At 46.2% G+C, this 16586-nt stretch overlaps 1 protein-coding gene across 1 annotated transcript; it reads right to left on the reverse strand.

The window, feature by feature from the left end:
• Nucleotides 1–10720: 10720 nt before the first annotated feature.
• Nucleotides 10721–12583, reverse strand: ISCA2 (iron-sulfur cluster assembly 2). The gene is made up of 3 exons (XM_059723089.1): nt 12292–12583; nt 11456–11571; nt 10721–11288 (listed from the first exon to the last, which is right to left on the reverse strand). The coding sequence occupies exons 1-3, from the start codon at nt 12553–12555 to the stop codon at nt 11114–11116; spliced, it is 555 nt and encodes a 184-aa protein (XP_059579072.1). The 5' UTR covers nt 12556–12583; the 3' UTR covers nt 10721–11113.
• Nucleotides 12584–16586: the final 4003 nt, after the last annotated feature.

Genomic DNA, 16586 nt, shown 5'->3' on the forward strand with positions numbered 1-16586 from the left:
CACGGAAAGCATACTTGATTGGGAGGGGAAGAGGGGCAGTAGAAACAAGTCATGCATGAGGAAAGAAGCAAGATGGCAGGACTGGGAGGTTCTGGCTGTTGTCATGGGGTAAATGAAGAATTATAAAGACATGAATGGAAAATTCACATGTTGAGAAGCCTTGTACCAGCTATAGGCTACAAATGATCCTAAGCCCTTCTTCTCTTGTCTGTGACAGGGACTCTAGGAAGCAAAAGTGTTGCCATCTCCTGTGAACAAAGACCTTTCAGAGAATCACCTGCTGCCAGACTTTGCAGAGGGTTTTCTTGTATAAACGGCTCAAAGACTTTTCTGTTTGAGTTTCTTTTGAGACTTATCAAAGCATCTCCAGATTATTTTATATTTAGAAGCTTTAAAGAGGGGTCTAAACACAGATGAGGAGCTCTCATAGGCCACTGATCCTGCCTCTCTCCAGAGACGTGGAAATCAAAGGCAGCAGACGGACTGTCCGTTAATTAGAAATCTGATGCCCACTCTCCTTCTCTTGCTGCCAACTCCCTGAGGAGCCTCGGCCAAAAGCCAAGCGTCTCCAATCCAGGCATTGAAACCAGTGTCTGATGACAGCACAGCGTTCTCTGTACATGTGTGCTTTCCTGCCTGGGGAGGATGAATCAAACTTCCAGTAGCAAAGAGATCCTACAGACCAGATCTTTCTACTTTAGATGGCCCCATTACCCATAGATTTCAAAGTCTTAAATGCATTTAGCCTCATACACCACTGAGGCCAGGGAGTGCTAATAACTGCATTGTGCAGATGGGCATCAGAGAGACCAAGGGCCATATTTATACGGGTCCTTACAGGCCTAACTCCTTTTTGGCACCCAACTTGCCATTGAAATGAAGGGTGAATAAGGCACCTAGACATGTCTGTGAATTCTGGCCTATATCATCTGAGCAAAGGTTGTGAGGGAGCCCCAATTTATAAAGACTGATTCCCCTGCTATAGGGATTCTGGAATTGGGAAGGAGTATGGTGCATACTGAAAGGAATGTGTGCAGCACACTGGAATTTCAACCAGAGTAAGCTGGTTTGAAGTGGAGAATTGAAGACCCTGTGCCTCAAGGAGGTGATAGTCTTTCAGGTAAATACATTCCTCTATTCCTTTACCCTTCCCACTAAGATAGATCCATTCAGAGACAATAAGACTATAGGAATGTCATTCTTACCTTGTGTTGGGTTGTTTGGAACTGAGACCTGGCACTTAGAGCACTCTATCAAGAAAAAAGATGGGAGTCCCATTGGAAACCTGTTTTCCCCAAAAGCAGAAGCAGCCAGGTTGTTCTGCTACAAACTGGTCTGAGCAGGAGAGAATGAAAATTTTTTGCTCATTACTAGTTGAAAGATAAGCTGACAATCTATGAATGCAATGGGTGACCCACCACTCTGCCTCTACTTGCAGAGATGGGCAAGGTGAATGGACAAGCCATGAAACCAACTGTTGCCCCCATCAGCTGCTGAAGTGAGGTGTGCCCTCTTGAGGGAAGAGGTTAGGAGTGTTGGGGGGTCATAGTCTCATATTCTTGTTGGGGGTCATATTGTCATGTGCACATTTTATATCCACATGCAGATAAGGTGAGTGCTATTTAAGCTCTTCTCAGGGTCATGCAATGGTGATGGCCATGCTCTGAGAACCTGAGCAGAAAAGAACGAGAAGGGAATTGAAAAGAGGCATAGAAAACGCCTTAGCTGATCCAGGATTTAGCAAATCTCCTATAACTAAGAACTGCAGCTCTAGTAGGAGAGATTCCAGCTGCCATGCTCCGCAGCCCTCACTATCAATTTTTCTCACACAACTGACACACTCCAAAACCCATTCATGTGCGACACAGAAATGTGTGTGTATTAATCAGCTATATCTGAAGAATAAGAGGGGAGGGGGCAAGGAGAGTGCAGGCTCCAAGGAACTCAATGGAAATCCACTAGCTCTGGTGACAGTCCCACTTCAGCCTTTTACTTGCTTTCCAAGGAGAGCAAAGCCAGAGCCATCATGGTGACAACTGAACATGCTCTGTCCCTTCATTGACATCTATATCTTTCCATGCAGGATACCTTCTAACTACTATAAAGAGTGAATTTGCAGGAAGGAAGGTCTATGCTAAGCCCTTTCTCAGGACCCCTGGCATTATACCTTTTTTCTTACTTTTGAGGGTCTATATGCCTGAATGCTAACTCGAGTCCTGAATATTTTCTGTCTAGCCTTCTTCAAGGAAGAGAATGTTGTCCCTCCTGCAGTCTCCTCACCCATCAGTAAGACCATTCCAGATGACCTGGCCTTAAGAGCTTGGAAGTCCCCCCTCTGATTTGTGCCAGATCACCTGCACTTCTGTGGTCCTGGTTCTACAGCTCTCACTCATAAATCTCCAGGAGTCTGTCCTGCCAGGCCTCCTTTCACCCTGCTACATCTCACTGGACCCCCTCTGTGGGGGAATTCCCCGTGGGGTTTGGGGAATTTCCATAGCTCAGTCTTGCAGGTAAATGACTATGGATTTTCTCCTGAGTGATGATGCGTGCTTTCTGAGGCTTGTATCCATAAGGGATGGTATCTTCCAAATAAGGGAATGATTCAAAACCTAAGATTGTGAGTGGCTCAGCCAGCAGTATAAAGTCTCAGCGAGGCCAAACAGCAGTGATGTTCAAGATCGACACTGGGACCATCACCTTTGACTCGATCAGTCAGAGACTGAGGTCGTGATGAGGATTGCACTGGACCATGCCTCACCGGCCAGAGTCAGCTCACAAACTCGGGGACGCCCAACTTGTGAGAGGCTAGCAAAGCCGAACTGGACAGAAAGTGCACACGCTTGGCAACCGGCTCTGACTGATAAGTGCCATTAATATATGTTTATGCTTGTGGTGTTATTGTACGTTATAGTCACATTTTGTGTTTTATTGTTATCTGTAACCATCCCTTTGTTGTTGAACACGGTTGTTTAAATAAACCTTCTCCACAATCTAACCCAGAAATCTCTAGAACCTTCTCTCAGGTCCGGCCAACTATCATCAGGCCGCAACACCCCGTGCACTCTTTCCCCTTCCCACATGTGCCTTCTCCACATTCCCCACAGGGGAAAATCTTCTTTTGACTTGCAGACCCAGTTTCTCCTGTACAATGCTTCTCTGCCCTGTGAATTGTCTGTTCATTGCAATGCTTTTGCTCAGTTTGAAGATCAAAAAACAGCTTTCAGTCCTATTTCTGGGCTATGCCTATTATCTGGGAAGTTTTGTTAACAGGAAGAAGCATCAGCTACACAACCCCATTGTGTTTCTTCTCCCCACTAAGCTCTCACAGGTGTCAGCAGATAGAGTTCTGCTAACAATGGAGTCTCTCACTTATTTCTTTTTGTCACCAAAAGCAGCTGCAGAATTCTCTCTCTGAGGTGCTATTAGCTCTTCCCTGCTTTTCAATGAAAAGTTTCTATATTTAACACTAATCTGCCAGTTCTGGGGTTTTCAGAGTGTGTCTGTGTACGCACATGTGTGTAAAGGGAATGAAAGAAGCCTAGGTCTTATTTTTCTAAGCACTTGTGGAATTGTTGTGCATTGAGACACTGGATCAGTATAAAAGTTGCAGTCCTCCTGACATGTCAGCAACCAGGGCCATTCACTCGTTACTGCATTGGCTCAAAAGCTAATGGCACATCAGGATAAGGCACAATACCTCATAACTGGCTGCTCCCCATGCCCAGTCAGCCTTGAGGCAAGGTGTTCTCCAGAACAGGACATAAAGGGAAGAATACAGGCATTTCTTGTGTTCTGACTATGCTGCATGCCTGTGAAAATGGTCCATAAGGATTGAGAGCAAGGGTACGAGTTATGCCCTCAGCAATAATCTAGTCTGTGACAGAGGATAGAACAGCCCCCAGAAAGCCCTGAATAGAGGAAACATAAGCTGCTCTTGCTCTGATGCTATTGCTGGACTGGGCAGGAATGTTGTCCATCATGTTTTAGATAAGTCCACTGCTCCCCAGAGCTTTTGGAAGAATTACTTCTTCACACTTTGAGAACATCCAAAAAGTGCTTCTCTCTACATCTAGTTAGTTTAACACAGTTGGAAGTAGCACCTCGTATAGACAAGCCAGCATCAGGCTTGCTCATGCACATAGCAAAGACCTGAAATGCAGCAAGGCAGCACAGTCCACCTGAGCTACTCTGCCTCCACACACTTAGCCAGGAGCACCAGCAAAACTTAAGAGACCATGGCAGTTTCCTCACTACACAGGACCTTTCAAAAAGGCACCATAATTGAACAGTACTGTACTGTCAGGAATGCACTGGTTTGGGCCTGTTTTGGCCTAAGGAGTAATGTTAAATATGCAAATGTGATTTTGATAGGTCTCTCAGCCACCTTTGATACCAGACATCTGGAAGTGTTGCTGGTATCTTATTCTTTACAGACCCTGGTAGGGGACAGAGTTATACCTGAATGGTGCCAGCCTCTTTTCTCTGACAGGATTTAAAGCGTGGCATGGGGTGACTGCACATCTGCACCTACCAGTAATTCCTGCAGGGCCCAAAATAATGCTGTCATCACCCTCCTGTTCAACACATCAACATCCATTAGGTGAGATGGGGAGGGAAGGCTGCAACATCCATTGTCCGTGGATGTCTGTCATCCATTTCCCTCTTGCATCACACTAGGGCAAGAATTTTTTTCCCCCTTGAATCATTAAGATTAGGGCTTGCAGGAGAAAGAATTAGCTGAAGCTTGAATCAAGAAGGTAACAAGCTAGGGAAACAACTGGATGGAACCGCAAAGGGCACAGCAGGTCCCAAGGCCATAAGCTGAAGAGCAGTTCAACTCTGCTGTTATCAGAGGCAGAAATATTATCAATGGCTGAGAACGCTCAACATCTGCATTTAGTTTTGGCATAAGGGCTTCAAAAACTCCACTGTAGGAAGCACTTTACATGCTTTCTGTGATTTACAATGGCTTGCTCCAAATGGTTTTATGCAGAAACACAGTGCTGCTTTTGACCTATAAAGCTCTGATGGATGTGACCATCATGGACCTTAAGATCCTACTTTGCATAGCACCATAGCAGGCTATTGAGAATAATTGGAAAGGTCAAGCATACAGATATACCTGCTTTCTCTGGAGGCATGGGATTGTCCATGGAGGGTTTCAGACTAAAGTTTACCCTCAGCCCCCTGCCTTTGGATAAAAGGAATCTTAGCTGCTGACAGATGTGAAAAAAACCCAACAGCCAAAAACAGTGCTTTACCAGAAGAGGAAGCACATTCGTTTGACCTGGCTCCCCAGCGTCTGTATAGACCAGACACTTCAGTGGGGCTTTTTGGCATTTTTATCTTAAAGCTGATACAATCGGCTATTAGAGAAAAGTGCCAAAGAGCTGCACTGAAGCGTGCAATCTATACAGACATTGGGAGAGCCAGGTCAAACTAACACAATGCCCCTTCTGGGCATGTGCTGCACTTGGTATGGGGACACATCAAGCTTGAAGTAAAGTGCTAAGGTTTTTTTTCCCCCCACGTCCATAAGCAGCCGATATATTGACCCATGGGACACAGTGGGCGCATCTACATGAGACATTATACTGCCGTAACAATGAGGTATAGGGGGACATAGCTCATCGCTACAGCCATATAGTGTCAGCGGGCATGAACTGCGATGCTGATGCTCCTGCACAGTAGCAATGAGCTACTGCGCAGTAGTGTCAGAAACTACCCATGCAGTGCCAGGACTACGCAGTAGCAGCAGTTACTGTATAGTCCAGCACACATGTAGAGCCACTCAGTGAGAGGTTCATTAAGATTCACCGGTTTTTCTTAGGAGTGGATTGCGGTAATGAAAAGGCCCAGGAAGAGTCTAACATCACCATCTGATCATTTTGAAGGTCTTTGTATTTTGAAGAGAGGAGAAAAGAGGTGAAATTATTCCCTGGGTATAGCTGGGCCAATGGGCAGTTGTAGCAGTAACAAACTTGTCTTACATACTGCATTTCTCAGGCACAGAAACAACTTTGGACGTAGAGGAGGGTTCATTTTTTTTTTTTTTAAACAGTGGAAGATCCATTATCACCACCCCACCCCCATGGTTAGGAAATAAGACCTACAGATAGAGCTGAAGATCATGGCAGGTTGCCATGGTAATATGCATTTAGTCTCACTGTTTCCATGACAACTGAAAGGCATACCATTCTGTTCCACTGAAGGATGCCAAAGGTAAATGAGCACTGATTAAAACAGGGGCACAAACCTAGGCTCTGATCAGCTACAAAGACTGAGGCTATAAACTATTACTGCTCACACAGGAAATACTTAAAACAACATGCAAATGATATGAAGGACTGAAGTAGGAAGCACTGTACTCACACAGTTCTCCAATGAATGAGGAATCACACACTGACCCCCCCCAGCTGGACTGATGGGGAGCTAACTCCCCTAAAAGCATTTCTCTCCACAGCTGTACATCCTCCTGGGACCAACTTCTGATCAACTCCATTTGCTGCTATAATCCCAACAAAATGAAAACTCAAGCTGATGTCTATGACCCACCCAAACCAGATTCCCCTACACTCAACCAAATAAAATCGGTCTTAGCTGAATCCTAAACACTACCTATAGCACATGCCTCCATTCCAGCCCCAAGCTAGGTGGATGCTAAATCCTGCAGCTGATTCAAATCCTAGAGTCTCAATCAAACTAGCTTCCTCTCTGTATATGAGCACATTCTGCCTGAAAAAAAATGAGGAAGAGTTGCATCCAATAGAGATTTTCTATTTGGTTCTATAGAGGTTAAGTACTCAGATGCTTATCTCTTGTGGCACAGCAATTTGTTGTTTGCTCTAGTGGAAGTTCTGTCTTCTGAACTCACAAGTCTCTCCCTGTTGGTTGACAGTTACACTGATCTAGTGTCATGGGAGTTCATAGCTGCAGAGAAAGGTGCTGTCAACTTATGGAGGAAAATAATTGTTGGGTCAAAAACCTCCTAACTTTTTATGGAAAAACAGAACAAGTGAAGAGGGGAGAGCATTACAATGGAGTGCCTACAATAACACACAATGCTAAAAGGATTGGGTGTTGTGTTTTACACCCATCAAATCCTTTTTAGGGTATGTAACTTCACTCCTAGGTCTGAGTTGTAGTAATGGAGTCTGGAGATACAGACTGTATGGCTCAGCCTCTGCCTGGGTCTCAAAAGGAAGGCCTACACCATTTCAGGGTATGTGCACTCATTCCTTTTCTACCTCCAAGCAGCTGCAGGCATATTTGAGGTATCTAATACCACTGATCAACAGAAAGGCCCACCAGGAAGAAAGTAATTTATTTCCCTTACCAATGATAAAGGTGGAAGCTTTCCTCACAGCAACAAGTGTCATCTCTGTACCAGGGCCTGGTTTAAGGCCTGATAAAGATACAGGGCACTAACAGTTGGCATGAGCCACTAAATCTCAGACCTTCAGTGCAGAGTACTAGTGGAGTCAGATATAAGCAGAAGACTTATCTGCCATATCTTTTCATCAAGTATGTCTCACATCCTCTTCCTGGACAGTCACAGCTTCTATCCCCGACCCAACCGCTCAGCTGTCCTTGAACCTATTGCACATACCCTTCTTCTTGACATTTTAACCTAACCTAGCTTCTGTGAATACCCTGCTTGGTTCTTCTACCTCTCTGGTCACTTCTTTAGTGTCAAGGGAGGCATAGAACACAACATTCCTCTCCTGCTTACTGTGGAAGAAGATGTAGGTAAGTACTCATCCTCCAACTTTTCATCTTCTCTGAGGTCACAAAGTCTGCCTATCCTCCCCTACCCCACTCTTCTAGACACTTGCATTAGGTGACAGTTGCTCTGTGTTCTAGGCACTGCCTTGATGCTCATAACCCTCATCCACCATCCTGTTCTTAACTCACCTTGCTCTACCAAGGCTTTTCCTGAATGTTACCCGTCAAATGCACATAACAGACTAAAGCAAACTTTTAACCTAACCTCACTCACACTCACCTCCCTCTGACACTGGACTATGTCATCTGCCTTGCCCAACAGGCTTGCAACTTGAGCATATTTGCCCAATAGATCTCTAAACCTCCCAGTCAAAACTTACTCAGTGCATTCCTTGTTTCACTTCCATTACTACAACCTTCATCTTTCTGACTTCCCAGACTGATACTAAGTGAATAGGAAGTAGATTAATGATTGCTAGATCTCAGACACATTTAATCCTCGTTCTAGAGTTGGCAGAAGCCTGAAGGGAACCAATTCTCCATTTTCATTTGGACTGTTTGCATCACTGCATTGGTGGAATGCTGCTGTAAAACTAGTGATTCTGGCCAGCCCAGATGGTTTCCCTTGACTGAGTTAGAAGTAGGACAATGAGACTTTTTTTGTAGATCCCAGCATTGGTCAGGTTGCCAGAATCTCTCTGATCTCCAGAACAGCCTCTCTTGCGCCCAAACCAAAAAAACTGTTCCTACACCAGTGCTGAACTGGTCCCTGGACAGCTGCAGAAGCTGCAACATTTTTGCTCATCAGAGGACCTAAGGAAGGGCACTCTACCCAGACCCCAGATTTCAGCTGAAGTTTTCACAGAACTCAAGCAATCCCACTCCTAAAGAGTAAGGGAGCCACCTAGTGATTTTACAGAGGTACTGCTAAGATCACTCAAGAAAAATCACAGATGTGGGTTTCCTGCATGGTAGGACAGAAATAGCTACTCATATCACTTAACAAAAGGGATGAAATTTCATCCTTTAAATGTTACTCAGGGGGTGGTTTCTGTGAAAGGCAAAAATTGCTTGTATGTGCAAGTGCTTTCTTAGACCATCGTGTCAGAGAGAGAGAGAGAGAGAGAGAGAGAGAGAGAGAGAGAGAGAGAGAGAGAGAGAGAAAAATGGTTGTTCCTCATACAGTGCAAAGCAAATAAAACAGGTAGGTATAAATTCCATATAAAAGAATCACAGACAGACTTGCTCAGTTAAAAAGACTCCATGAAGTCAGATTAGTTTAGTTAGATTTCATACTTCCCCATTACTCACTGCCATGTTTGCATTTTCCAAAAAGGCTATGAGACAGACCTGTCCAAGGCTGAATGGTATTGGTCTCAGACCAAGCACTTTGCTTCTTAACACAGAAGATTAAGCTACAGATAAGTGACTGGAGGAAGTTTTATTCCTCATAAAAGAACATAGTTAGTCATAAAGCTGTGTACCTACACTAAGCTTTAGATCTGACCCTTTAAGATGTGCATAAGATTAACTGCGATGTGATGGATAGGACACAGATCTAAAAACAGAGATGATGTGCCCTTCCCAGCTGTGTCAAAATATTCCAATGGGAGTTTAGACAAGTGTCTTCAGCTGCCCCATCCATCAAATAGGACAATATTACAGTCAGCTCTCCAGGTGTGTGACAGAATTAAATGAAGCTCATCAATTTTGGGAAGCAATTAAAACCAGTTAGGAAAAAGGTAAGATCAGAACTCAAGCCCTCTCAGATCCCAACCTTGTGCACATTCCTCCAGGCCAAAAAGGAGAAAACAGTAATAGTCTCCCAAAGCACTTAAGGGGTGGAGCAGGAGATTCTGACTGGCTGGGTCCCACCTAGTGCAGCAGCAAGATCTGTATGCAGATATTCAGCTGCACAACCCCACACAAACCCCTCTCAGGCAAGTATTTAGCAAATTTAACAAAAAAGTAGCTTGCTGCTTGTTATTCTATTCTCAAAGGCACAGTTGTCACTTGCTCTAATCCCACTGGGTTACTCCACAGCAAAGTCATGCAGTTCCTCCAGTTTGATCGGAAACTGATATTTTTAAATCCCAAGTAATTTGGCTGCAGAGCCATTAAAGACCTAAAGACATGATAGGAAAAGCTAAACTTCCCCATCTCTTCTCTCACCTAGAAGCAGATGGAGCTACTCGGGCCCAAGCTTAACCAAAATTCATCCCCAGCACAGGCTATGCATGTAAAATTTCACTTGAACTGTGAAAATTTCAGGAAGTTGCAACTGAAACAGAGTTTACAACACAAACCTCTAAGCTCTCTGCCTTCTAGGGTGGTTGCCCAGCACTATTTTATAAAGGGAAGAAGGGATTAGTTATGAAAACAAGCAAGGAGAGAGATTCAGTTATAAGGCAAAACTTGGAACAAAGTTTCTCAGCTGATTAAAATCCATGTTTGGTGCAGGACAGAACTCCCAGTTGTGACTACAGGCACTTATTTCCACCTTTCAACATAAAGTCCTGTCCCTGTTTGCTGCTGGCAAAAAGGGACAACATAAAGGACACCTGCTGGCTTGTGCTACTTTTTAAAATCCAGAGAACCAGGTTGAGAAACAGATCAAGTTATGTTGTTTTTAAAAGTACTTCAATTATTAAATCACCCCCTACACACATCCTTCTGCCTCACCTACACAAAGCAGAGAGCACCATCTCCCCATACATGCTGACAGCACAGCAGAACTGTCTGCAGCCTCCTGGAAGCAAAAGGGCCAGAGGAGCAGGGAACAGTGCTCACTGCTGAAGATCTTTGTTAAGAAGATCTCTAGAACAAGTTATTTGGGATGGTTCACAGCCAGGTGGAGAAGGCAAAGCAAGAAACCCTGGGTTGCAGGAGAGGCACCCAAGGAGTCCTATAGCCAGATGGCTGTAACAGGGGGAGGCAATAGCATGTCAGCATGCATTTTAACTGCAATTGGAAATGCATGAAAATATAAACAATGGGAATTTCAAGATTTCTTAAAAGCAAAACCTCTCAACAAATATTTATATGTACAAGCAGTTCCAGCAAAACAAGCAGTTCCACACACTGGGGAAGGTGGGCCAGGGAGGTTGTTAAGGAGATTCGGCACCACAGCAACTTGGTACACTGGCCAGCCCACAGGACTTTGTAGAGGACAGAGAATGTTCTCTTGTGTGTACTGAAGTCTACTTCACATTCTTGAAGGGAGAGTTCAGTGGGGCCTGGCTGCATGCTCTGTTCAGACTGAAACAGTTGGGATTGTTTGCAGCAACTGTGTAATGGACTGAGGAGGATGGGGGAAGATGGGAAAGCAGCAAGTTTGCTGGATCTGTGGCCCAGTGTTCACCAAGCATCAACCCAGGGAAGAGTCCAGCTAGAGTTTGACAGAGAAGGATGTTCCACATGAGCAGCCCTTCTCAGCTTGTGGGTTGCTCACCACCTGGAATGAGCTGCGAATCAGCTCCTGACTGAAGTCTACCATGGACCCTTTCACGAAGGCCAGACTGTCCACATCCACAACCACACGGGCACCACCTTGTTCAAACACTCTGGGGAAAAGAAGCACAGGTGACTTATTAGCCAACCCTCCTCCAGAGAGGGCAGACAGTGCTACAGCACGACCACCAGTTTACCACACTATCACAAACACCCCTCCCGGCATGCTGGTCCACAGCATCTCCCACACCATGATGACCCACACCCCATCAGTCCTTGCCTGTCATCAGGATTGATAACAGTATCCAAAGAAAACTTGTACTGGAATCCAGAGCAGCCACCTCCCTCCACCTGCAGACGGAGGAACTCAGACCCTTCTGTGATCTCCAGCAGCCTCTGCAAGGCAGGAAAAAGAGAGCATTAAGAATGTGCAGGATTCTCAAGCAAACACACAGACCCCTGGTCAAGCAAGAGGTCTTTGAGGGATTGGGAAGGCCAGAACCATGGCAGAAGGGAAGGGGCACCTGCACAGATGTGGGCAGGCAGAGGTACAGCTTGGGCCTTACAACCACAGCTGAGGGGGTCCTCATGTGGTTCATCTGACAGATTAGGGAGGTGCTGATATCCCCAAGCAACTCTCACATGCAGCCTGCGGTTGCCACTGAGAAAGCCATGTCACAGGAGGATGGGGAGGGGGCCAGAGTTGGTTGTACACTGCTGCTGTGAAAGCCTTTGAGCTGACGTAACAGAGCAGGTGAGCTTGGACGCAGGAGCGGATGGAGGGGAAGATAGGAGGCAGGATGCAGTTGCACCCCCCCCCCCACTGGATCACACCCTGGGGCATTAAGTAAGGTCCCTAAAGCAAGTAAGACTCCCCCCTTATTCACACATGCTCAGGGGCAGGTCCCGCCCACCCGTCACTGAAGCTCTTCCGGCTGCCCCGCGGGGTGGGGACCAGCTCCAGCCCGGCTGCGCGGGGGGGCTCTGCGGACTCCCCCTCCCGGGCGACGGCTCGGGGAGCCCCCATCTCTGCTCCTGCCGGCTGGGCCCAGCCCCGGCCGGGGATGCTCTTACCCGCTTCGGGGACTTTTGAAGCCCGCCCCGCCCGCCCCGCACCTGCACGCAGCTGCGGCTCAAGTAGACGTGGCCCTCGCTGCCCTCACTCCAGGGCGGCGGCGCGGGGGAGGCGGCGGAGGAAGAGGGGGAGCGCGGGGCGGAGGAGACAGCGCGCTGGGGGGGGGCCGCGAGGCGCCCCGGAGCCAGGGAGAAGCCGCTGCTGCCGCAGAGACGCGCGAGAACGGGCAGGCCGGCCCGGGGGGATCTGCAGCGCCCGCCAGGCACCAGCCGCCGAAGGCAGCGCAAAGCCGCCAGCGCCGCCATCTTCCCCGCAGGAGAAACATCCACACGCCCCGCCCCCGGCCACTGCTATTCGTGCGCAGCCCGCGGTGCCCCGCCCCTTCCGCCCGGATTGGACGCCGAGCAGCTGCCATGCCAGCTATGGGCGGAAGTGTCGCGCGTGGTGACGCCGGGAGGGAGCAGCTGAGTTTTCGCGGCTGCCAGGAGCCCTGCAGGACCCGAACCTGTACTTGGCTCCGAGAAGAGGTCAAAGGCCTCTGCCCACAGTCCCTGCTGCTGGCCCCTGGCGGTGGGGAGGGCTCGTCTCCTGGTCCTGGCGCATGGGCGGCCACGAGGAGCCTGGCCCGGGCCTCGGGCTCGTTGGCTGGGGTGATACTGATTCTGACCAGCGGCGGGAGGCTGGGACTGGAGCCCACCCCGAGATGTATATTTATCTGCCCCTGGCTACCTGTCATGTGGCCCTCGATGGCTTGACAAAACTCAGTAAGCAGCCCTCCACCCGAAATAATTGCCTGCCCCGGTGTAGAGTCTGATTAGAACCAAAGCTCCATTGTGACAGGTGCTGTGCAAACATGGAAGCAGTCCTTGAGCAGGACAGAGTCTAGGTTAGCCTGTCTTATCAGAGGCCAAGGAGGCCCAAATTGGATGTCTCATTACGCTGTAGAGGTGACAATGCAAAGTGAAGGGTGCAAGGAAGGAACAAAATGGCATTCACAAAACAAAATGGAGTCCACCCTTTGACACAGGCGTTTTGGCTGACTTGCAGTATACGGTGGATAAGCCTCTGTGTACTGGATTCTCCTGTTGCATGACAGAGTTTGCTTGGCATCAGGCCTTACCTAGCTGCCCTCACAAATTTCAGCTTTGCAGGGCTACAGATTATAGCTGTGTTGGTCTGAAGGCAAAAGGAATCAGAACTCTTGTGGAGGTGATACCTTTTATTAGACCAACTGGATAGTTGCAAAAAAAATTCTTTATTTGCAGGTGTTTGGGCACACGTGCCCTTCCTCAGGCATAGGAAAGTGCAAAGATTGTAAAACTTCTCCCAGGTGGAAATGAAAAGTCATATTTCACAGGAGAGCTGAAATATGATGTAAGATCTGATTGGAAAAGTTCATTTTATGCACAGTAGGCTCAGGTAAAAGTTGGAGCAGCCTATTTACCTCAGAGTTGTCTGATGGCAAGCAGGATGTTAAATTATGCTTCTTTCTTGTTCTGATATTTCACAGGAGGATGGGTGATGGCTTCTTTCCTGCTACCATATTTCACAGGAGGGTGGGTGATGGAAGGCCCTCCTGGGCAAGGAATTTCTCTTGTGTTGTGGCTGCTCTGTGAGCATGCAAATTTGGCTTGAAACAAAAGACTGGAGCAAGGGTGTCAGCTTTCAGGTCTCAAGGTGTTGAATTTTGCTTCCGTCTTGTAAAATTATGAAGTTTTCATTTCAAAATGGCTAATTTCAATATTTTCCATGTTTCAGGGATACAGGTTGTAGCCATGTTGGTCTAAAGGCAAAAGTAATCAGAACTCTTGAGGAGGTGATACCTTTTAGCACCTGATGGATAGCTGACTGAAACAGTGAAACTGCAAAAATAGAAGATTTTTTTCCTAATTGTTTTCAGTTTTAGTGATTGCAGGTGCTACTACCAGGTGCTACTACTGACAGTGGTAGAAATGTGGCAGGGTGTCTTCCAATTGCTTCTGTATGTTGCCCAGATTGTGAAATATATCTGTGTATAGATCTCCAAACAACATGACAATAAGGAAGAAGTGAATGCAGGCCAACAAAGACAGTGCCAAAGCAGGGAGACAGCTGGGCTCAGTTACGACTAATTCCACTTCATTAATGCTTTCTTGGCGTGACCAGCTTTACAGGTGTTTGGCATAGTGAATAAGAGACAAATCCATCAGATGTCTACATACAGGTAAGTAGAAAAGAACGCGTCTGTTGGAACTCTCCAATTTGTCATGAGTGGCTATTTCTGTCCTGTGTCTGCAATGTAATAATGGCTCATGTAGAGTTATTTACAGGATTTCCCCTCCAATTTGGTACCTTTTTTGTTATTGTTGTTTTAAAACAAGTCTTTCATGGCATCTGATATTTTTGAGTTCCCTTGAATTTCAGACAGTGAAGCAGAAAGGGCTTATGAAAAAGTTTTCTACCTCCTCAGTTGCTTAGTGTTTAAACTATGACTTACTTTACTCCCCTTTCACAGCACAGGAGGTCAGCCTACAGTCTGAGTGCCACAAATAGCATGGACATCATCTGTGTATGGCATGTGGCAGATCAGGGAGGGGATAGGCAGCACAGTGGTAGATAGGGCAGGGAGCAGAAAGCAAAGCAGCAGGTCAGACAGGGAGCAGAAAGCAAAGCAGCAGAATGGGCAGGAGAAAGGAACTAGAGTGGCATGCAGGAAGCATGTGGGGATAATTTGTGATGTGCCTGCCAGAAAAGTTGGCCCCACTGCCATAGTGTGTGGTTGTTGATCCTGTATTTAGTGAGCATTTTAGTTCTATGTAACTCTATGCTGAGATTTGTTAGGGTGGCCTGCTTAGGTTGGGCTGGTGATTTTAATCTGCTTTTTTCAGGTGCGCGTGTATGTGTTAAAGCACTGTGTACCTATTTCAGTTTAGGATGGGGTTTATTCCATTGTTCTGGAAGCTTATGTCAATAAGGCTTAGTAAGTGAAGATATACCAGTATATATGAATGGTTTGTGGTTTCATTTGGATTTTGTGTTGTGTTGTGTTGTAGAGGGTGGGTACTTTCTTCTCTGCTTGAGATAATGTCAGAAATTACTATTCTATGGATCAGTGATTCTCAACCAGGGTGACACAAGGTGTGATGAAATAAGCTTACGCTCAGACTTGTCCCTGCCTGACTTATTCCCTCCCCCGCCTTGCCCCTCTGCAGTGTAACTTATTTATTAGTTTTTTAATTTGGGTGTCATTCAATTCACAATAGTTGCAGAAGGTGCTTCACATTCAAAAAGGTTGAGAACCACTGTTCTGGGTGTTACTGTGGAGGGGAAAGTGACTCAACTATAATTGCTATAATATGTTTGTCAGTGAAACTATGGGTAAAAGATTGCTTTTTTTAAAGGCCTTTAGTTTCATTGGATGAAACTGGCTGTTAAAACAGAGCCCTAGAAACTACTCCCATGCAGTAGGCTAGGTTGGACAATGTTACTGAGCAGCTCTAGCATCAGTCTTCTTGCTGCATTGTATTTCCTCAAATAACTTAGAAGGTAGGGTAGATTTCCCCTAGCAGTCTTCCTATCCTACCTGAAATGGGCTAAGTACATTTCTGTTTTTTATATAGCGGTCTTAATTTCCCAGATGCATTTGTAACAAGGTCTAAGTGTGTAGACATAGCCTCCTTACACCTGATGAAAAATATCTTGCATTTAAAAGCTTTTCTAACTATTCCAACCATGCAGTTGGTCTAAAAAAATATCACCCTGAAAAACTCCTAGTCTCTCACGCAAGTCTTGGACATCATGACTATATCACACTAATACTACCGTAACCGAGGAGTACACCATCTGCCTTTCTACAGTACAGGACACCTGTGTCTATTCTGAGGATGTGGAGGCTCTATGAAAATGTCTTTCGTGAAATATTCCTGAGTGTAGTGACCTACAGGGCCCATGTATTATAGTAGCTTTTAGAAGCTATATCTTTTTTTTTGAGAACCACTAATGGTAAGTATGTGACCCCAACTTCACTTGCCTGGAGTCTGGGGCTTGAGAAATGTTTGTGTAAGGCTGAGTTGGTTTTGATACATAGCACAAGTTGAAAACCCTCAGAGAGCACCTTTTCTTGCCTGAAAGCCTTGGCTTCCATACTATTTTTTATAGTCTATACCTGATGCAGAGATTTAGCTGGATGTTTTTTCTAGATTGTATCCTGGGTTTTTTTAGATCTGATATAGAGTATCTGCTGAAACAAAGCTTTTGACTCAAAGCCTATGAAACTGGAGGGAGTGTGTGTCTTGTGATTAATTAATTGCCTTTGTGCAGGAGCCTCCATATGTGAAAGGTGGACAGTTGCTAAGGG

This window comes from Alligator mississippiensis, chromosome 2, assembly GCF_030867095.1.
Source record: "Alligator mississippiensis isolate rAllMis1 chromosome 2, rAllMis1, whole genome shotgun sequence".
Taxonomy (NCBI): domain Eukaryota; kingdom Metazoa; phylum Chordata; order Crocodylia; family Alligatoridae; genus Alligator; species Alligator mississippiensis.